Source organism: Nematolebias whitei, chromosome 10, assembly GCF_014905685.2.
Source record: "Nematolebias whitei isolate Nwh7 chromosome 10, NemWhi1, whole genome shotgun sequence".
NCBI lineage: Eukaryota > Metazoa > Chordata > Actinopteri > Cyprinodontiformes > Rivulidae > Nematolebias > Nematolebias whitei.
Window position 1 is genome coordinate 3261776 of NC_056507.1, and position 23273 is coordinate 3285048.

The 23273-nt window shown below is 42.5% G+C and overlaps 1 protein-coding gene across 6 annotated transcripts in view; it reads right to left on the reverse strand.

Annotated features, from left to right (window-relative positions):
• Positions 1 to 11965, reverse strand: part of hmg20a (high mobility group 20A) — a 39618-nt gene extending 27653 nt beyond the window's left edge. For 2 of the 6 annotated variants that reach the window (XM_037682521.1, XM_037682522.1), the window contains exons 1-7: positions 7943 to 7960; positions 7770 to 7837; positions 7472 to 7681; positions 5691 to 5823; positions 3815 to 3852; positions 1016 to 1091; positions 563 to 778 (exon numbers count right to left, since the gene is read on the reverse strand). In XM_037682521.1, the coding sequence (XP_037538449.1) occupies positions 563 to 778; positions 1016 to 1091; positions 3815 to 3852; positions 5691 to 5823; positions 7472 to 7681; positions 7770 to 7837; position 7943 (742 nt within the window). In that variant the 5' untranslated portion in view covers positions 7944 to 7960. Of the gene's footprint in view, positions 1 to 562; positions 779 to 1015; positions 1092 to 3814; positions 3853 to 5690; positions 5824 to 7471; positions 7682 to 7769; positions 7861 to 7942; positions 7961 to 11648; positions 11738 to 11889 lie in introns of those variants that run through there. The other 4 variants (XM_037682524.1, XM_037682527.1, XM_037682525.1 and 1 more) reach the window with 4 other exon arrangements.
• Between the last annotated feature and the right edge of the window lie 11308 nt (positions 11966 to 23273).

Below are 23273 nucleotides of genomic sequence, written 5' to 3' on the forward strand. Positions count from 1 at the left end.
GAACTCTTCCCAGTCTCTGACACAGTGAGGTCACATGACCTGGAGTGGAGAGCTCCACGAACAAAACTCAGTAAGTCATCAAACAAGCCCGTCCTACCACATCATCTTTTAAGATGCACATTTATAAAAATGTAGGAATTTTTGTCATCTAAAGTTTCAAATGGCCGCCACGTGGCAGTCCCCGTCAAAGTCTCTCCAGGAACTTTATGGTTTTTAAAAAGATACTGCTCAAAATGTGGCTGAGGCTGCAACGCGTACGGCACTTCATACGCCCGTTGACAAACTGCTATTCAGCAGAGTCACTGTAAGAGTGGAAGTTAGTGAGACATTAGCTTTTGCTTTAAAATCAGCAGTGTGGAGAAGTTCCAGGTTCCACTGATGAAGCGGTGGAGAGGTGGAGTTTCTCTGTCCTAGCTTCTTCGCTGGAATTAACTCCATTCATGTATTCCTCTGACTGTACGGAACCGTGACGTCTGTATATCGTTGCACCCCATTGAATTGCCTTTATGTGCACATCTATAATCCTACAGAACAATTTAATCCAGACTGTGGCTGGTCTTACCCGGCAGAGGCACGGAGGAGAAACTGGAGGCGAGCGCCTGACGCAGGGTCTCTAAGTGCTGGTGGAGGAGGCCGTTGCGTTCCCTCTCTTGCATCACGTCACCTTCCAAGCGTTCCACGGCTCCGCGCATGCTCTCCACGTGCTTCTGCAGGGCGGCGTTTCGCTCCTCGTACTCCATGTTGGTCTTGCGCAACTGCCGCATCTCGGCTTCTCGTGCTGCCGAAGAAAACCCAGTCACACGGAAACGGCCACATTAGAGTCAACCCAATCCATCGTGACAGAGCAGTTTGTCTTTTAGTATCTGAATGTTGGAGGGCGTTACTGTGATTAGTTTAGTGTACCGTTTTGTGAAGCCATTCCAGTGGTGCACAACATGGCCGTTCTTCAGAGGAAGAAGACAAAACAGACAAAAGGAAGTGGGGAAAAGATTCTTGTAACGCTCCCGCTCTTTACCTTTGCTGTGGTTGAGGAACTCCTCTGTGAAGATGGGTATGTCAAACACAGTTCTGTCCTTCCCCTCTGCATCTTTCTGTTATTAACCAAACACGAAGAGGGAAGATTAGCTCGGCTGCACATACTGACAGCGAGACACAGACATTCATCTAACGGGGCTGTGGGTGGGCTGGTAATTGATTTTCCCATCTGGCCAGAAGAGATATACAGTGAGACAGTTTTGCAAAATGCATAAGAACTAATTTCATCAGTGGCGCTTCTGGATATACGAAAGGCTCTGCAATAAATCTGCAATAAGAAGTTCTTTGAAAGAGAAGACGCAACGCAGGTTTCATCCTCTGCTCTAACAACGCGTCATCCTTCTTCCTTCTCCAACACGATGACAGTAATGCCAAACTTCACGCTATTAGAAATCCTGAGGCGGGAAACAATAATATTCCTACAGAACTGATTCCGGTTCAGACATCTCGGCTGTAACCTTCAGATGACTCTCTAAAGGAGCTACAAAGAAAACGCTTCTAATCAAGACGGAGATGAATAAAAACTAGAAAGTTCCTGGAGAGACTTCGACGGGGACTTTTGATTAGACAATATTTTTAGATTTGATTTCAGAATGTGTTGAGCATCACTGTCAGGTACCACCACACCAAATTTCAGCTCAATATCTCAAAGAATGACCGAGTTATTGTCAGTTTTGCTTTTTCTCAGGTAGCTGTGGCAGCCATCTTGAAGCAAAATGGCTCCAAAAGTTAATCGGTGTTTTGCTCGGAGACCTCCGCTCTAGGTCACGTGACCTCACTGTGGCAGTTAGAAGCTAAAAGTTCTGTCAGTGTTTTTTCAGAGAAAAATGGCGTGCTTGTTGGCAAATTACGTCGTCGTGGTAACTCGAAACACCACTAAAAGTAAAGCACGCATCACGGCACTGAGTCGATTCGATATAACGTTTGTGGGAGGACACGTTGAGGTTGAATTAAAGTCGATGGAGGAGAAAGACCCTGGTCAGGTGGATGATAACAGGTGTGTGCGCCCACACGTCGCACCAGACAAGTGTTTGGATCGTGAACACGGCTCCAGCGCAGGTTGATCCAGCTTTAGTGGAGCCACAATAAACACGTCGAGTAGAAAGAGGACGAGCACTTTCAGAAGAGTTCAACGGTTCATGTTTATTTAAAGTGGGATTTTGAGGACGGTTACGGTAATAAATGTCTTTTTGAACAACCTGGGTTTAGACCAGAGGTGGGCAACTTTTATTTTCTCCAAAGGGCCACATCAAGACGTTTAAAGCAATCAAAGGCCACACGGAGGATTGGAAAGTACATTTCCTTTATGACAGATAGATATAAAGAAGAGCTTTTTCTTATTGTACCGTGTTGTTAGCATGCTTTATAAAACTGGTCTTTCCAAAAACCCTTGAGGAATATTAGAAGGCATGTTCTGTAAAATGGCTCTTGTGACAACATGTTAGCAGAACTATGCTAAACAAACATATTTGTGTTTCTAAGTCTTTAAGGTTCCGTCTGGAAACACGACATAAAAAAACTTAGCTTTTTTAAAGTTTGCACAAGATGTTTAATTTAAATTTCCTTAAGTCTCGTTTATAAATTGCTGCTTTTTACAAATCAATTTTTATTTAAAAAGTTGTTCTTTTAGGGCCTAAAGGAGATTGTCCAAGGGCCACTTTTGGCCCTCGGGCCTTAAGTTGCTCACGTCTGGTTTAGAGACGGTTATACTTCGACCGGACTGACGAGCTAAAGGCTGGTCTGTCAATCACTGTCAATTTCATTATACAGGCACATCTGTAACAATTAGAAGATCATGAAAAAGTCCAAATGTTTTGTCAGTCGTTTCATGAAGTGAAACTCGAGTAGATTAGAAAATGAGAATATTGTGAAGACCTGGTGTCACAGTCTGATCAGCTGATTAACTCCTGGACATGAAACATCTTGTTCCTCAAGTCCAGCCGCTGCTGAGCCAGAGACGTTAGAAGTGTCTTACCTGCTGAGGACACAAAGAACTGGACTGTGGCTCAGCGGTCCAACTTCCTCTTTTCAGATTAAAGTAAATGTTCACTCTACCTGTGATGGATCTATGTCATGCAGGAGTTGCACTTTCTGAAACGACTGACACAAAAAGATGTTTCTCTCGATGTTCTAATATTTTTAGATGCAGCTGTAGTTGGTGACTTGTGGTAATCTGCAAGCGTGACTTGCTTCTTTTTCTCCGAGTGTAGGACGATGACCCCGGTCGGTGAGTTTTCCAAACATTAGAGCGTCAGGGTCACGGATGTTTAGCTAGCTCGTGGGCGAGGCTCTTTTTCTGTGTTTAGACTCCAACGTTACTGTTTTTGATGCAGCTACGGGCGAGAAAACTCCTTCAGCTCTGTCGCTTTTGTAAAATTGACAAAACAAACAAAAAATAAAACAACTTTAAACAACGTCTTAATATTAACTAGCTCCAATGAGCTTTACAGCAATCTTGTAGCAATAACCTGAAATGACTAAGACTATTTAAGATAGTCATAAAGATGTAAATAAATGACTTTTTATTTATTCACTGAAAGCATAAAGATCTGCACGACGTCCACACCCCCTGAGTCTCCTCTTCATTTTGTATTTGTGCTGAATGAAAAGCTCGAGTTACGTCAGTCAAGTAAGGTCTTTCTGTGACGTTCGATGGGCGTGTGGTTCATATTTAACCCCTCGGAGCAAAAGAGGGGGCTTTGGTCCACAATGTTAAATATAATATGTCTCTGTGGAGAAAAGTGATTTGAGTGCAAGTTAGCAGGAAAGACTTACTGACCTCGTGCAGAGCCTCACTGGCAGCTTGGTGCCCGCCATCTGGAGGGGAAGGAAAGGACAAATCACCAGATGAGTTATTCTGTCTCCGGCACCCCGTGATTATAAATCACTACGACCGAACACAGGAGAAACTCCATCAGCTGAAATAAGGCAAAGCACTGAATTTGGTGGAGATCAATTCAAACGATCTTTAAGTGTTTGTCATCGATACAGTCGGATCAGACTGAATAAAATGGCTTCGATATTTTTTGCAAACAAATAAAACCAAAACAGGATCCATGCAGACTGTGTGTCACTGGAGCAAAGTCAAACTTTGACATAACTTTAACAAAATTTACCTTGAATTTAACACCACCATTTTCAGGCCTAACACAAAAAAAAAAGACAAGTGGAACTAACGTCTGAACGATGTATCACGCAGACCTGTTTCTGTGACGGACCGCTGCACGGGGCAGCATGGAGAGCGGATCAAACCCCCACTCGTCAGGTGTTTTACCTGTTTCATGGTTTTCTGCCTGAAGGAGGAGTCGCTTTAAACCAGAGACAAGCTGTCAGAGAAAACCAAGCGCCCGCAGCTCGTTTAAAATCCGTTCACTACTGACTCACAACTTGTGCGAGCGTAGAAACACAGATGAAAAGAAACGCTTCTTCAAATCAAAGAGATGAGACATCGTGCCGCTGGAACTACGGTGAGTGAGAAGAGCTAAAAGAGATGTTTGTGGGTCTGAAAGCTCCGACAGCTGACGGTTATTTAAATTGCTGCTTCTCACTGAAACATTATATCGTAATTTCTGGACCATTGAGCACACCCGAATATAAGCCACGCCCACTAAATAAAAAATACATATATAGGCCACGATTGCGTATAAACGGGTGTCCACGTTGTAACACGAGATATTTACACAGAAAGATTTTTTGAACTGTTAATTAAATACGTACCGGTAACAAACACAAATACGAACAGTAAATGTTTTTTTCTGAACAGTGTCTGTAACAGAGCTGGGTAAAAAAATGAATAAAGTATCCTACCAAGAAGTCACTGATCGCTATCGTCACCTTCCTTCTGCGAAAGCTTCGATTCCTCCCTCCCTGGGGGCACAACAGGGAGGCCCATTCTCTCCTCCCCGTTTCACTGGTCCACTCTGTTCTGTAATTTCACTGGTCACATTATTAATACTGTTTTACCTTTATATACAGGTAGTCTCATTGAGTTACGAGGACCCACCCCCCAAGAGCGACGATGTGTTTTGGGCACCCCGGTGACGAGCCTAAATGTTTTGGCAGCATGAAGCTCGTTAGCCCATCAAAATAAATAAATAAATTAGTTGCAGCGTTGTTGCACCGCAGTGTGAAGGGTGTGGAAAACGTAGCGTCTTACAGTCTGGTAATCACGGCACTTCGGTCATTTAGGCCACTTGAGCTTTCCAAAAGAAACTGAAACGATTATTAGGGAAACTAAAGACTGAATAAATTAAATACGACCTCACTAATAAAGAGACGACATTTATGCCTAGACTTTTGAGTTTGGAAGAGACTGAACTATATATTTTTTAAGATTTACAAACCCAAAGAATGTTTCTTTTTCCAAAAAGAGGCACAACATGACACAACAAGAGAGCCACTGCAGCAGATCCACTTGATCACTCGTGAGGTCCAAAACTGAAATCTCAAACTTTCTTTTCTGCTCTCCGCTCCCTTCTGTATCAGATTTAGGTCCACGTGAGTCATCCCGTCTCGACAGGATCTGAGCAGCAAACAATGACGGGTTTATCTAAACGCCATCAGTCACGGGAAGTTTGTCACTCTTCAAACAGGAAGTCCTAAAAGGGAAAGTGGGCAATCTGCCAAACCTGCCGCCCCTCGGCCTCCCTCCTCACCTCCTCTGTGCCTCTTGCCCTTCTGCTTCTCCTGGACCTTCCTGGTGTAATGTTTGTACGCCTCCGTCTTCTGGTACTTCTCGAGCTCGCGCATGTAGCGCTCCTTATCTCGCTCGGCTTCATCCAAGTATCGCTGCAGAGACGAGACAAGAGAAAACTCAGATTAAAAATAAACTAAACATGAGCTAAAGCAGAACAGAATCAAGTTGGATTGTGAGAGTTTTCCTGATAATGAACTAAAGTCACTGAACACAAAACTGTTTGTCCACATGCAGACCAGTTTTCAGCTGATAAGTCCAAAACAGGCACGAGAAGGGATAACTGGTGACATCATGAGTGGAGTGAGTGTTATCAGGCAGTTGCTGGATCACCAGACTCGGAAGACACTTGTAAACATGATGATGCATCCTCTGAGCAGCAGCGTGTGAGAAGTGTTAACAGTGGTCCCTCGCTACTTCGCGGTTCGTTTATTGCGGACTCACTCCATCGCAGTTTTTCAAAATAAAGATTGGACATGACACAACTGGCTGATTGATGGACGAGCCGCAGGATCGGCATGGGATTTTTATTTGAAATAAATTATTTTAAATTATTCAGCACCTGCTGCACAGGATAAACTTCCTGCTGCAGCTGATCAGCTGATCACCGTGCAACGGAGAAGTGGGCGTGGCCAAGAGCACAGGTGGCAAAGAGCAGAGCAGGCAGGAGCTGAAATCATGACATTCTGTGTCTTTTAGAGCGTTTAGAAACATTGTTTAGAAGAGCGTGGGAAAGGTTTAAAATGCCTTAATATAAATATATATATAAATACTAAAACTACTCGTACTACTATTCCTACTTCGTGGTTTTTCACGGGTCTTCAGGGTACAGATCCCCCGTGATAAACGAGGGACTCTGTCTACACTTATCAGCCCTCGCAGCTCACACAGTCCACGATGACCTCGGCTGCACGTGCAGGCTCCTCTCAGAGAGAAAAACAACTCTGTGGTAACTCACACACATGGTTCAACATTAATTCAACATTAGTGATAAAACATTTATAAACCATGACCAAAAATCCCCTGACACCTATTACAATCATTTCAGTACAGTCACGTGACCTTTCACCCGGGGCCGGTTCATTTGATTCCACCTCTTTGTCTTGGGTGCTTAACTGCCAGAGAATGAATGTAAAAAAAAAAAAAAAAAAAGCTACAGATTGTTCTAAAAAACAAAAACAAAAGGCAGAGCAGGAAAACTCCAAAGCTAAAGCTTCGACCGACAGTGAGAAGGTTGAGCCGTTCAGTGAAATTTAAAAACAAACGAAGCACCGAGGCAGAACCGACCGTCACTGGAGGCTCCGTGAAACGCTGCGTGAACATGATGGCGACGATCAGACGTTTGCGGCGCAGACGGCTGAGCATGTTTATGGATCTATTTTTGTTACCCAACACAACATTAAAGGGTTTAACTAGGCCAGAATGAATGATGGCATCAAATCGCGTGCAAACAATAATAAAAAGGTGTCACGCCGCTCGTGTGGAAGGCAGCCGACACCGTGAACTTTAAGGGCTCCTGTTTTCTCGCTGATTCTGGTTACAGTGAAAACAGTGACTCTTTTTCAACCTGCTGCTTCTCCTCGGTTTATTTCTTTCCAGCGTTTTGTCAACGGCTGCACAGCCGACAGAGGCGACGGCCCAAAGACCTGGAAATTAAATTAAACCGAGGCACATTTAAAGAAACGCTTGGAGACGTTTCATTTCGCAGATTTGTGCTCAGCTTGTAATCCTGTCTCCTCCGACCTGCTTCTCCTCGGGGGGCAGTTTGCTCCACTCGTTGCCCAGCATCCTGGTAATCTCCGGAAAGGGCACGTCCGGCCGCTCCGCCCGCAGCTGCTCTCGCCTGTCGTTCATGAAGCGAACGTAGCCCGTCAGGGGAGCTTTGGGTGCGTTGCTGTCCTTCATCGGCTTCTTCCTCTTCCTCCCTTTGGTCCAGCTGCCACGCCGAGGTTTCTGCGAACACAAGAAAAGGAGAGCCGGCTGAAAGGTGCCGCTCCGCCCTGATGAGGAGTCAGGATTAAGAGCAAGTCGTGTAGTTAACCTCGTCTCCATTTCTCTGGATGCTGCTGTCTGCGTTGGCTGCAGGAGAGTCCGTCTGCTCATCCATCACTGTTCATCAATGCAGGAGGAACATAGAACAAAACAAGACATTAGTTGAATTATCTTGAATTAAACTCCTGAACACACTTTAATGTAACTTTAGGAACTACTCACTGGATGTAAATGTACAAGTGATGAACTTTTGGGGCCAGACAGATTCAACCGACGGACCTTAGAAAACACCCAGATGGCTAAAAATCAGTCATTCAACAGACACTGCACTAAAACTTACTGCCGTAACAGCTGAAAGAGTGCGACACCTTCCAATAACCACGAGACCGCACGGTCTTGTTTTTTTAAAGTTCGATCAAAGCGGCTGCAGCTCAGTCATTTCCTGCCACGTTAGTTTTAAAGTCTGGCACGAAACACGACGAGCGATGTGCTTTTCTATAACAAACCGTAGAAAGAAAAGTTTTACCGTTACTAGTCTTTACTGGAATAGCACTGAGTTAAACTGTGGTTCCTCTGAGTAAGTGCAGGCAAAGAGCCCCCAGGCTGACATCAGAAACAAGAGGAGCACCATCTGTTTTAACCTTTGACCTCAGAAATCACAGCATAAAAAGAAAGCAACCTCCTGGTGTGTGGTGTCAGCCTCCTGCCGCTGTCTTTCTACAAAAGATTTATAAAACCTCATCTTTACTAATGCGTTTACTTTCAGACTGAGCAGAAACTGTGAGACGATGATGCACGGATGGGACTTTAAATCACACACACAAAGAGTAAATTCCTTCTGAACGAGACGGGGCTCTCTGCAGACCCAAAGTGGGCGTTCCTGGAGAATAGGCGTTTCAAGAGGGCAAACACTGATTGGCTGTATTTGCTGCTCTTAGGTAAGTTACGTCAGCTCTTTTAAAAACTGAAGGTTTCTAAGAAACAGCGATATATCTGCTGTCAAACACAAGAAGATCCTCTTTAGTCCTTGGGTTGTAGGCTGCACCTGACACAGGTGAGTGTGGTCTGGGTACAATGAAGTGTGAAGCATCTGATGAGAAACCTGCTCCCATTTGTCAAAAAGTCTGGTCTCAGTTAAAGATCATGAGTCCTACGACGAGATAATGGCCCAAAACAAACACGAAAAACAAAAAGCGCTCTTCTATGAGATGTGATCAATGAAAGGAGCTGAAACACGGAGCAGGGTTGACCTTTAAAATGTGAGACAGCTGAGGAGCTGAACCAGTAAACAGTAAACCTGCTCCAGGTGCAGAAATCTGACAGAAACTGACAATCACTCATCTGCAGTGACTGATTTAAAAGGTTGAACAAGAAAATGTGAAGTTAAAGGAAACATCCTTTGTCCCAAAGACAGTTTAAATATCATTATTATTTTGGCTACTTTATTTTTCTTTCTTTCTTAATTGATTGTAACTATTTTCACATTATTCAACAACCAAAACTGATTTTGTTGTTTAATGTAATGGCTACGTATTAAAAACCAAACATTTAGCCCTCCCCACTACCCATTTACGTTGCTCTTATTTTGAAATGTAACCGGAAGTTCTGTGTTAAGCGAGCCGGAAAGATCGTCCAATCAGATGCGTCCCTCCAGATACGCCTTCTGTATTTGTCTGCAGATACCTGCTTGTTCTGAACACTGCTCATAATAACAAAGCAACAGCGCCCTCTGCTGGAGACAACCTCACAATGATTTGAAACTGGAAAAAAAAGTTCAATCTTACATAAAAAATAAAATAAAAATCTAATAAAATCCCACTGTGTGAGAGAATGAGATCATTCTTTCTCTGTTGGCATGATGAAGCTGTGCAGAGTTCACTTAGTTGTGTCAAATCACCCAACTTCAACTCTAAAGTCCTAAGTACATCCGTGTATCTTAAGTGTACATCTTGGATCCTCATTTACTGTTTCTTTTTACTCTTTGTATTTTTTCTATTATTGGGTGTAACTGGGACCCCGAGTACATAATTTCGTTCCACCTCATGAACCACATGTGATGAGAATGACAATAAACCTACTTGAACTTGAAAACCATCACAGCACAAGCTTTGGAATGGACCAACTTTAATTTAAATTAAACTAAAACGGCCACACCACGACATGTGTGCAAGCATGAATGCTTTCTGTAAATGGTTTATAAAACAACACATAAAGAAAGTTTGAAGATTTAAATTCATCGGTCAACAGTGTTGGCAATACAATGTTCAATATACCGGTAAAAAACTGTTTAAAATGTGTTCCAAATTTCAGGACAGAATTTTAAACCGGGATCCTCTTATGAGAAGAACCGGACGCTGCTCCAGTTTGGTGGTTCTTCTTTCAGCTGCTCCTTCTTCAGGGCTCGTCACAACAAACGAACGCACACGAAGACCTGGTGATTGTTTTTACGCCGGATGTCCTTCCTGACACAACCACAGACACCGAGCTACCACCGCCTCTGTGAGGAGCAGAGCTGCCATCCAGGATGCCCGGGTGAGCAGATGGTGGGGGTTAAGAGCCTTGCTCAAGGGCCCAGAGTGGGGCAAATGAGGGTGGAGGCAGGTGTGAGTGCTTCATCTTTCCCACCCACATTTTGATGTTGTCAGTGTTGAACCGGTAACCGTGTAACGAATCAACACAACACTTGTTTGCACTCAGAGCACGACTCGATGATGACATCAAACTTTGGCTCAGTTTTAGTAAGTTAGCCTGAATTAGAGCCATTGTTGGGTCTAAGGTCCATTAGCTGGGGCGGCCATCTTGAACTGGACTGACTCTAAAAGTTAATCAATTATCGATGTAAACTCAGTGATTACTTTATGAAAGTGTCATTAAAAAGTAGTAACAAAACCAAATATTCTGTGTTTATCATTCAAATTTACTCTTAGAGGATTTGTCTAATTGAGGCTGTAATAAAAATAAGAATACAGCACATGTGAAATGTTTATTTCATACATTTATATAAATTAAACTGATCCAAATTTTTGATTAGAAAACTATTTGAGCCACGAATGAACTCCAAATATTTAGTTCCATGTTGTTTATTGTTATATTAGATAAAAAACTGCATTTGTTCTTTATTAACAATAAAGCTGTGAGCGAAACAGACATTAAACACTTCATATTAAAATACAAATAAAACGTACAGTTTATTTTATGTACATACTAAAGTAAAAAAATGTAAACATCAATTTTAAAGTTTTGCACATTTAAGATTTAACAGTTTAACTATTCAGCAAAACAACAAAGCTTTTTTACAGATTGATGGATGTAATCGACTGAAAATTTGTTTAGTAAATAAAGCCCATTTGTTTTCCTAAATTAATAATTATAAATAATTATAAAACGTGTACTATTAAAAAATAATATATATTTTTTTGACATGCTACATCTAACAGTAAGTCAGTAAAAATTAAAATGTATCCTTAGCTAACTTATGAAAGCTAATGTTAAATTATTGTGATGAAACCCTGACACTCAGTGAGTGATGGGACTTATTTTAATTTACTTAAATTATTTATTCATCGATAACGACGAGTTGTCAAAATATTTTTATGGAAAACTAGCAAACCGCCGGTTAGCATCATCATGTAATATGATCATTTTAGGCGTTAATTTATTAAAAACAGCTCTGTTACTGTCTGATTCTCTTTGCAGTAAAGATTAAACATTATAATACCAGTAAAGTAGTAATTTATTGACACTAAATAGATTAAATTAGAGTTCGTTGTGCTCCTCCTGACTAGCATTAGCATTAGCGTTAGCCAGCTGCTGGTTAGCAGCGATAATAAAAAAAAATCAGTTTTATCTTTAGTGACACTGTTTGAAATGTGGATGAATTAGCACAAACAAATAACTCCACGGATTAAATTACAGTCGAGAGACTGACCTGATTTAATCTCCTCCGCAGCTTTAGCTAGAAAAATGATTTCCTTTATCAAAACAATACAGCAGCTTCTTAGTAGAAATGCGTTTCATAGATGAGCTGTCGCTTCGTGTCTGAGCAATTTGTCTTTATGTATGGGTAAAAAAATAGTTTCACTGCCTGAATTTATATTCTAAAATGTAAATGCACACGATTTACTTTGATCCGCTTAAAAGTTTTGATTGATTTTATTTAGTTTACTTACCAAAACGTGTTCTATGTATTCTAGTTCTGTGTCCTCTTCTTCTTCGCTGTCTTTTTTCTTCGTGTCAAACAAACACACCAGCGACGTTTTACTCTGCTGCCCCCTAGTGGTCAGAAGTATTTAGCAGGAGAAAATAATTTTAATCAGGTCCTCTGAGATTATCAGAAGACCTGAAATGAGTAATTAGGCATTAAAGTAGGCTACAGTCATTAGTTAGTAAAAAAAAAACCCAACATAAATTAAAAATAATAATTTAACAGATGGAACAAAAATATCTGATCTGTTATGGACTTTTATGCAAATTGCATAAGAAAGAAAAAGCACAAGAAAAGTGTAACGTTGCATTTCTTTATGTTGTCGCCTGCCACCCAAGGTACAAGTGCAATCATTTTTGTGCCCATGCCTGTGAGTGAGTGTGTTCATTTGTTAGCAAAATATCTCATAAATCAAAAAACTGATTTCAATGAAATTCCTGGAAAGTAATCTGAAACTTTCTTCTAACAGTTAAGTCAGTCAAAAACCATGTTTCATTTATAATGACGACCTTGTTATTGGATGATGCACATCTACAACTAATTAACTTTTTAGAGTCAACCCCATTTAAAATGGCCACCACAGTTAGGCAAACTAAATGAGCACAAACATTGCTATAACTCAGTCAGTTTTATTATTATTGAACTGAAATTTCATTTCATTTATTTATTTCTATAGCGCTTTACACAGCAAAGGTGATGGTGACCAAAATACTTAACAAAAACAGTAATTAAAATGACACATTGGTGGGTGATCTGGGTGTCCTCTGCCTAAATTTTTTAAAAATAAAGTAGATGCCATTTTCTGCATTCTGGTGTATTTTAACGGGTTGTTAAACATCTCCGTTTACCTACATTTGTAAACGCTTGATTCAACAAGTATTTTCGAGAGTAACAAGAAGTAACCTGACCAACAGCTCTCCTTGTGTGAATAGAGCACGCTCCATTTCTCACCCCCCCCCACCCCCACCCCAGTCGACAACACTGCGGTGAAGCTTTCCCCAGATTCAGAAGCCTTACTCTCATTCAAATCCAGAGTGCACGATTACAGCTTTACGTGCACTATTGTGTATGGCTCCTGTTTAAAGGTGATTAACATACAAAAGCAGCATTTCACCTAGATGTCCTTTAATTCCACACATTTAAAGCATGTTTCTCACCAAGTTTGTGCAAGACATTTCAACTTTAATGCTCACTAACACACAGCGTCAGGTCAACAAAGTTCATACTCAACCCCCCAGGTATCAAATCCAATAATTCTCATTCAGGTCGGCACTATTTGTGTTTATAGAGAAATTAAATATTGAAAACAACATCACCATTAGAATTTTTTACTTGTGTTCAACACTACTCAACTAAAAGGATGTTTCATACACAACGGTGCAAATGCAGCGCAGCTGTAAAGGTTGTTGTAATCTAGCACTCTGGATTAAGGTTAAGTAAAGTTTCCAAATTCGGGGAAAGCTTTACCACATCGCTTTTCTCACACATCCTAAAAAGTCCACTAAAAGAGTGGACTTTTGAGTATTTATCACGTGGAATGGACGTTAGCTAACACAAAAAAGGATATAACTCGGTCAATTTTACATATATGGGCTTAAAATCTGGTGTGGTAGTAGTTGAGAGTCAGTAACAACTTATGTTATGAGTGCTACACATTGCACAACATTTTAGCTTCGGCCTGGTAGAACTGTTGCCTTGACGTGAAAGGAACACAGGTAGTCTGTAGATGAACGTAAGACCTGGTGTGGTCGATCCAAACAGAAGATTTAGTTTCTGACCTGACTTGTGAGATTAAACGTCAGAGTAAGACTAATACTCTAATTTGAAATGAACAGATAGCAAATCACCTATCAGGCAGGGAGCAAGATAACTGTAGCTCCATTCTAATTGAAACTTTGATTGCAGTCCCATTCCAATTATCCCAGTTAATCCAGCTGCGTTCCCAGGCTCATTAAGGATGGACACACCAAGAAGGATAACTGTAGCTGCAGCGTCCAGCAGCCTCCTGAAGTCAAGGTCACAAACAAAACAGAGACTTTTGCCTTGAAGTGATCGTTCCCCATGCTCTGAATACGACCAGGCCCAGTTTCTGCAGACACAAATGATAAAGAATAAAAACAATATACCAAGTAAAGAAGATTGTCTAGTTTGTCTTCAACTCCAGATCTGAGAAAGAGTTTGAGAAAACGTCAAGTCGCTTCTTAAAAATAATTGAATGGGTAGAAGGATTATGTCGTGTCAGTTCATATTATACCATGTTGTTGTCGTGTTCTACTTTTATGTGATTTTCCAGTATTATACCCACTGGTGCAAAAAGGTGTTTCAGTTTAAAAGAACAAAAAAAAACTGTCAGTTCCTTGAGCAGTTCTTAGTGAAGAGTTATAGACCTTAATTAAATGTCTCCTAGATTGGATCGTAATACAAAGCTGCTCTGCTGGAGGGGGGGGGGTTCCAGTAGCAGAATTTTCCTCATGAAAGAGTCATGCAATCGACGGGGGTTGTTAAACTGATATGCTCTGATAGAAACTGAAGCCGGTTTTGTTTAAACAGCAGCCTGATAAGACACGGAAAAATGCTAGAAACTGATTTTTATCCATCTTGGAGCTCAGACTGGACTTGTTTTTCTCAGGGGGATGTAAAACAATTACAAGAACAGGTACACAATTTAGATAGGAGACATTTTAGTAAAAAAAAAAAGAAAAACATAAAACATGGCAATCTCTGCGAGCGAAGATTTTACATTAAAATATACACAAGTCTTGAAAAGGCTGCGCCGCTGCTACGTGGAGGGTTTGTAACCAACTGGCTGGTTTGGTCAGACGCTCAGCTCCTGACTGGATCATGTTTGGCATCGTTTTCTACATTTTCTGTATTTTCTTCCATCCTTTTTATCACCTGCCACTGAAGGCAAAGGCAGAGTGATCATGTTTTGCCCTTGTCTGTGAGTGCGTGTCGTCATTAGCAACAAAGTATCTCATAAATCAGTGAACGAATTTAATGAAACTTTTGGGACGGCACCACTGGGTGCACATCTACAACTGATTAACTTTTGGAATCATCTCCACTGAAAATGGTTGTCTCTGCAAGGCGATCTTAGCCAACGAAAGTAGCTTGAACTCATTACATTTGACAGATAATGAGCTCAAATTTGGTGTGGTAGTAACTGAGCATAGTCCCCAACGCATACTTAGATTGCAACACATTGCACAGCACCCTTGGCTAAAACCTTTGCAATAATTGTTGGAGTCAACCCTGTTTACCTTTGAGCACAAAGATCTCACGAAGCACTGGATGTAATGTAATGAATGTAGTGAAAGGAGTCACTGAGTGCACGACTGCAACTAAACCTAAATGCCACGATGTGTGTGTTTTGGTTATTTATTGGTAGTGGAGTTTATTTTTCATGTTTATTCCCTTCATGGACGTGTTGCTGTAAGGGATTGTGTATTATTTGCGCTCACCATGCTCCAGAATTTTCACTGTTCTTTTATTGTTATTGTGAACGATATTAAAAATGTTCCATGATCCTTCAATTCAATTCAGTTGAACTCAAAAATACTTTGTTAATCCCAGAGGTAAATTAAGTGTTGTCATTATCCTGGTTTCATCCAAGAATTGTTATAGACACTGATAGCTGTGGGCAGGAAGGATCTCCTGCAGCAAATCCAAAGAAATGGCCACAGATACCAATCCGTCCACCCAGATCCAGTTTGCTGTCAGATCCGGCGGGCCTCTCGGTCCTCTTGGACAGCAGAGCTGCTAAAATGCCGAGCAGAATTCCTCCCAGAGCGATGGTCACTCCTCCCATCAGTCGGCCAAGCTCCTCATTGCCACGGACAGCTGAAGGTGCTGGGAGATGATCCCGGTCCTCCCGTTGTCACGAGCTGAGTTTCCCACTAGCTCCAGGATCTCAGTGGTCAGGTACTCGAGCACCACCACCAGGTTGACAGGAATTCGTCCACGGCACCTCCTTTTCAACTCGTTTGGTATTTGGGGCTGTAGTTGAGATATTTGAGCTTTTCATATGTTAATCAGCTGCTCCGGGTTGTTAAAAAAAACACCTTACTCTATGCAATAATCAGTCTTCATGTGACCAGGCAGTAAAGGGACAGCAAGAGATAATTCTATTACCTCAAGGTCTGATTGATACGATTACAGTGACGTGTTTCTTCGGGAGTGCTTGGCCTTCCAGATTCCCTCCTGCAACTGGTTCTGATAAGCTGGAAGGACGGGGAGGGCCTGACAGCTGGACGTTCTACAAAACTGATTTTTTCCTGTTCAGGAAGTCAGAACAGGTCAGAATCTTAGACAGGTGAAAGCATTGATCTTCTGTGATTGCTGGCTGTTCTCCAAAGCTTTGTAGATAAATATGACAAAGCGTACACCTGGTTGTTTTGGGAATCCCTTTTTTCCTAAGACATTTACCTTCCTGTGTTTTGGGCTCATGTTTTAGTTCTGTTACTTGTCATTCATCGGTTCAGCTCTTCTCAGTCACTTCCCGGCTCCTGCCCCATCGACTCTCACCTGATCCTTGTTGTCGCTCCCCAGGTGTTTTCCATTCCTCCCATGTTAGTGCTCCTTTATATTCTGTGCTTTCTTGTTGCCGCCTCTGTTCTGTGTTGCGCTGTTTTCTCCCAGCCAGTCGAGAGTTCCCTCTGAGTTCCTCCCTGTGTTTTTCCTTTGAGATATTTATTTAGTAGGTTTTGCTGCCTCAACAGCCTTTGATTTTTGTTAAGAAATAAGTTTATTGTGCATTTATTGTGCACATGCATTTTTTCTTCTGATGTTTGAGCCTTTGAGTCCTGTCTGCATCTGAGTTCACCATATTTTTGTAAATCGTGTCACTTAATGACATTAGTCAACAAATACCTGAGGGAAGTTTACAGATATTGAGCTAAAACTGTGGTCCTGGCTGACTGTGTGCCCACACACTCCATGCACTAACAGATTATATAAGAGATCACAATTTTTCATGAGATCATACAAAATGTTAAGTTGTGCTCAAACTGGCAAAAGCTCCATCACTTCAACTAAAGAAGATGATTTTAACTCAAAACTCTGACATGAAAAGCAACAGTATGACTTTTTAAAATCTTTCTACTTTTCATTTTCATTTTCTCTTTTTTAAGTTGAAGCATCGGTGGTCTGTGTGTTGTGGGCAGTGGCACGGCAAATAATGCACTGGAAATGGTGAGTCAGGTTCAATCAGCTCCTCAGATCCCAGCAGGCCTGCAGGGGACATCGTCTCCGCTGTCTTTTGAATCGATGTCCACCTGCTCTGCTACGCCACGTCATCCCATCCAAGCTTGAGAAGATCTGTGCTGAGGGAAAGGTTGCTCCGGTCCATCTGCAGGCTGCTCATATGCTCCTGTCTGCCATAGTCCAGCTCTAATGTTAAAAATCTTGGTGTTATTTTTGATCAGGACACGTCTTTTATCCCCCACATTAAAAATGTTACTAGAACATCCTTCTTCCACCTGCGTAATATCACCAGAGTCTTAACTGGAGTTAGTGGGAGATCTGGTTCTTCTCCAGTTCTGCTCTCTGCATCCACTGGGCACTGAAGCCACTGTAATAAGCGTCAAACTTTTTCTGATCACATCAAAACTTTCCCTCTAGTATTTCAGCAAAAAGAAATGGGCTTTTGGGCGGTGCCCTGTTGGCTTCTGGGAAATGTATTCATTATGAGCAGGCATACGTTGTAGGCTCATTGAGAGAAAACTACAAAATGGCAACACCTGTCCAAAGTATTTAATTTTTTCGTTAACCTATTTCACTGTATAGTATCCAGCACTGTCCCAATCATGTGAGTAATATTAAAGTTGATGCATCGTGTACAATAAAAAAAAGTCAATGTGCGTTGACAAACTTGAAATTCTTTCAACAAAGCGACAGAGTCCTGGAGAACCCTCATCTGCTCGGACAAGACGTGCAGCTGGATATATCTCGGGGGGTTTACACAAGTCACAGTCAACTACACGTATAACAGTTTATTTAATCTAATTTCACTTCCAGGCCAGTGCTGAAAGACGTGCCACCAGATATTATCTCTAATCAGATTCTTGACGTTTATTAACATTAAACTTCCTGATGTCAGGATCTGCCGACATCCACGTCAGGAGGAGAATGATCCAAATAAAAGTTAAACAAGGTTTATTTTCAAAAACAAAATCAAAAGACTGACAGGACAGCATACTTACTGAGAACGGACGGACAGGACGGGACGGGATGCAGACCACGACACCATGAAGGACAATCTGGAGACAAAGACAAGACACCAAGGAGCTGCATAAATACACAACACTGACGAGGACTAATGACGGGCACCTGCTGTGATTGATATTACGCACAGGTGAGACGGGCTGAGCACAGGGAGGGAAAAAACTGAGAGGCGTCTGAAAACAGGAGGAAACAGACAAAGACAGAACATAAACCAGAACCCCTACACCTGACCAGGAGACTCAGGGAGGGTCTCCTGACGGACAAACAGCACATTAACGTGGACACTAATACAAACATCATAAGAAATAAAGCTGTTACTCGTCCCACAGGTGCACCTGAGAGGCAAATAACTGTTTTCGATTTATCAACAGCTCCCTGCGGACACCTGGATGTTGATGAGAAGGAGCTCCCTTCATGCTTTCCAGGACAGGAAGTTGTTTCTACGACTGTGTGTTGGAAAACAAACGTGTCAAGATACGCAGTCGTTAGCTTAGTTAATGACCTAAGAGTTACTGCTGCCGCCTGGACGTGCCACGGTGTCTGTGGTTGCATACCGGACGGCTCTATTGCCTCATGCACAAACAAAACACTGCTGTGAGCTGCTCTCTTACTGTGCACAGTCAAAGCCCAACAGACACAAGGATGGATCATCTGGTTGCTATGCAACATGCTAATTGGTGGCTAATGTGAACGATCCAAAGAAAACGTTGAACACAAGGAGGACTCACTGAGAAAACACGGTGGAGTTCTCTCATCCGATCGGAAACAGAAGTAGGGATGGGCTGAATGTAGGATTTCTAACATCTTTCTTCTTCTTCTTCTTCTTTCGGCTGATCCGTTCTTCAGGGGGTCTCCATGGCGAACTAACTCACACAACGACTTGGCAATTGTTTTTTATGGCCAGATGCCCTTCCTGACACAAACACAGAGGATCACTACAGGGGCGACTGTAGCTGAGTGGTTAGAGCAGTCATCCTCCAGTGGGAGAGTTGGGGGTTCGATTCCACCAACAGTCACATGCTGAAGTGTCCCTGGGCAAGACATTGAACCCCTCATTGCCTCCGATGTGTGTCCCACTGGTGTAAGAATGTGATAACGCTCTGATTAGTCTTAGTATATACATAGTAGAGGGCTGTATGAATGGGTAAATGAAGCTCAGATTGTTGTGAAGAGCTTTGAGCATCTTGATAAGACAGAAAGGAGCTGTACAGGTACAGCCCATTTACCACCGAGCTACCACGGCCCTCTGTGTGGAGCAGAGAGCTGCCATCTAGGGTGCCCGGGGGAGGAGATGGTGGGGGCTGAGGGCCGTGCTCATGGGACCAGAGTGGGGCAAATGAGGGTGGAGGCAGGTGTGAGTGATCACTTTTCCCATTTTGATGTTGTAGGTCCAGGGAATCGAACTGGCGAACTTCTGATCACATGCTCGCCTTCTCTAATCGCTGCGCCACCGTTCCCCCACAGGATTTCTAACCAATCAAATAATAAAACACCAGACGAATTTAGATTTGGAGCAGCACGGTGGCTCAGATGGTAGAGCTGTTGCCTCTCGGCGAGAAGGTTGCCGGATCAAATCCCAGCTGGGACCTTCCTGGGTGGAGTTTGCAAGTTCTCTCCGTGCATGCGTGGGTTTTCTCCAGGTGTTTCGTCCCACAGACCAAAAACATGCATGTTAGGCTGATTGGTAACTCTAAATTGTCCCTAGGTGAGAGAGTGAATTGTTGTTTGTCTCATTTGTCTCCATGTGTCCCTGTGATGGACTGGAGACCTGTCCAGGGTGTCCCCCGCCTCTTGCACACTGCTGGACATGAGCACCAGTGACCCCCGCGACCTGAAAAGGAAGAAGCAGTTTTGACACAGAGCCAAAAGGGGGAAATGGAAATCCTGTCTGTCCGTCCATCCGTGCTCGTTGTGAGTGTACCTTGAACACAATGAGTGAGGTACCAACCCCCATTTCAGCGTGTCGCTACTTCTGGGCGTTAGAAAGGTTCCTTTCAAAAAGTGAGTTGCCACATCAAAATCCAAGATGGCTGACCACCGCCAAATACAAGTATGTAAACCAGTTACATCTTCAGAGTTACCAGTCAGTCTAACACGCATGTTTTTAGTCTGTGGGAGGAAACTGGAGTACCTGGAGAAAACCCACGCAGCACAGAGAGAACATGCAAACTCCACCCAGAAAGACCCCTGGCAAGGATTTGAACTGGCAACCTTCTCACTGAGGGGCAACAGCTCAACCGGCTGTGCCACCGTGCCTCTGTGACATGAAAAGTAAGGGTGATAAGGGCTCTAATCTTAAACATAAAAATCTTACGCAAAGCTTTAAATTATTTTACTTTCATACTTTGGCTCCTCTCGTCATCTTTTTAAATTTCCAACATACGTGAAGCTCCTACTCGGTTATCCTTTCCCTTAATTCAGTTCCCATCATTTCAACGCTTAATGGAAGTGGACCTCAGCCGGTGTAGGTGGACTGGATGACCAGCATCTCACCTAAACCACCCAACAAAGCAGGAGAACATTTAAAAAGATCAGGACCTGAGGAATAAAAATGACATGGTGTGTATTCACACCAGTACTCAGTAGCATTCGTGGTGTTTGGTGAGGTTCACACAACATGTGAATGAAGTTACAGCAGAAATGTCAGTCATCACAGTAGTTTGTGATACTGGAAGAAATTAGTGAGAATCAATCTTTAGGATTCCAGAGAGGATTTCAAACCGTGGGAGTGAGGTGAGCAGTAAGAGAGCTGCCTCCCACCAGCCATCAGTCTGGATGATCCCCAGCTCTTCCTCCAAAACTGGTTTAACTTCAAACAAGAAGTCCGTAGAAAAGAGCCTGGAAACAAACGTCATCTGTTGATAACTGCAGCAAAAATTTCTACCCACAGATGCTCTGGAGGCACAGAAGAGAAGGTGTGAATTAGAGACTGCAACACAATTTGAAAATAAAAAAGTTAGGATGGGAGACTCTTTGTCATGACTTGTCACAGCTACAGGATGCAGCGCGATCCCTACGAGTCTAAACACTTTCAGTTTTCATAGCAGTCACGTGGATTAACCTCCTGCTGCTCTTGGTTTAAAATGACCTCAGTTAAAACACGCCATTCTGACCCAGGGGCAGCAGGTGGATTTTAAAGGAATGCATCACCGCCCACCGTCTGGCGCATTTTAAAACACGTTTTAAACAAAGGTCTGACGTGATCTGTTACGGTGAAATCTTACTGGGCTGCAACCGTTGGGTGGTGCCTCAAAACCACAGGAAAAGCGAACAAAAACAGGCCGGTTTTCTTTTTCGTTCTTACAGCCTCAATAAATTATGTCTGGCTTCTTCTGCGAGGTCAGTTTTTTAAGTGCACGCTATTTTAGTGTGCACACTTGCAAAAATATATTCCAAGCCGTTCACGTCACTGTGCTGTCCCTCCCACACCGTAACCACCTCAACAGATTTTGAGTAGAGTTGGAGACCCCACAGTTCGTTAGATGATAGTCATGAAGTTTCACAAGTCTCAAACACTTATCAAGAGTGCTGGAGCTGTGCTTTGAAACGTATCGCTTCGGTGTTTGAGTCGCAGGACTGACAAATCTATGCAAAAAAAACCTGCGACTTATACGCCGGAAAATACGGTGCATGCTATTATTTTGTTTTCCAGCTTGTGAAAATGTTACAGATTGAAAAGTTGTCTTTAATATGATTCACTGCTCCGAATGACGCACTTTAATATTCCAGAACGTCCTGTTTTATGTCTGTTTTTGTAGTCGGTGAACCTTGATTTTCAAAGACAAAAAAAGAATGGCGCCTGACAAATTGCTGCTCGAATCAAATCAGCATTTGAAAGAAGGTGCGCGCGTGAAACAAACAAATAAAGTATTAAAATCATGCTGCACAAGAACAGCTAGAGAACGTCGGCAGCATTTCTTAGAAACCAGGAGCTTCTCAGAATTCAGAGAAGAGGAAAGCGAACCTCGACGGTAATTTGTCAAAATTAAAAAAATGCAAGAAGACATCTAGTAAATGCATTCTGGATGGAGGTTAATTATTAATTATTTTACAGATTTACCGTGACGGTAAAAACAGAAGATGTCTGAGTGCATGTGAACACTGCCCCAGCATGTGCAGTTATGTAAAAGTGTTGAAGGCACCAGAAATTCACAAAGGCCTGTTAAACAAACCAGATAAGACCTTTTCTGGGAAGCAACCCAGAATTCAAATGACGGCTCCAAAGCGACCAGGCTGCCCTTTGTGAGGAGCTAAAGAGGGGAGACGAGGTGACAATGGATAATAACTTGATATATGATGCTTCAGCTGTGAGCTTTAAACGTCTTATCTAAATTCATGCACAATGACAGCGCCTCTGCCCAGCCATGTCACGTTTATCTTTCTTTCTTTTTTTTTTTTGTTCACCGCCTGCCAGATAACGGACAAAAGAAAATCAATAAGTAAGAAAATCTTACCAAATGAACCGTGAGATGATGGCGGCGAGCGCTGATGAACGGGATGAATTCTCAGGCCTGGTGTGCAGAAGAGTGACCACGAGTGCTGCCCAGAGGACACGTTGGATTAAACGGATGCAAACGAAGAGGGTAAAATTTACTAAAGATACAAGAGTTTAAGACGTAGGGAAACTTAAAATCCTCATCACAGTAAATGAGCGCACATGGCCTGGATGAACGGATGAAAACTACAGTGATACGAGAAGTTTAATCATAGCATTGTAAAAAAAACAAGATATACGTGGTACGTCGATGTCGTGGAGGGATTTGAACAGTGACTGTTTGATTGGGAGACGAGTGTCTCTCTGGACTGGGACTCAGGAATCAGTCTCCCCACCAACACAGACATCTACACCTCCAGATGCAGAAAGAGGGCCACCTGCATCATGAAGGACCCCACCCACCCAGCACACACACTTTTTGCCCCACTCCCCTCAGGAAGGAGGTTAAGGAGCATTAAGTGTAGAACCACTAGACTGAGGAACAGCTTCTACCCTGAGGCTGTTAGACTCATGGATCTCTAACTAGAATAATCACTGTGAAAAACCATATCATGTTGCTGCTGATCTGTTTCATGTTGCTGCTGATCTGTTTCAATGTTGATGTGTTCATGCGTGCACATCTGCTCACAGAC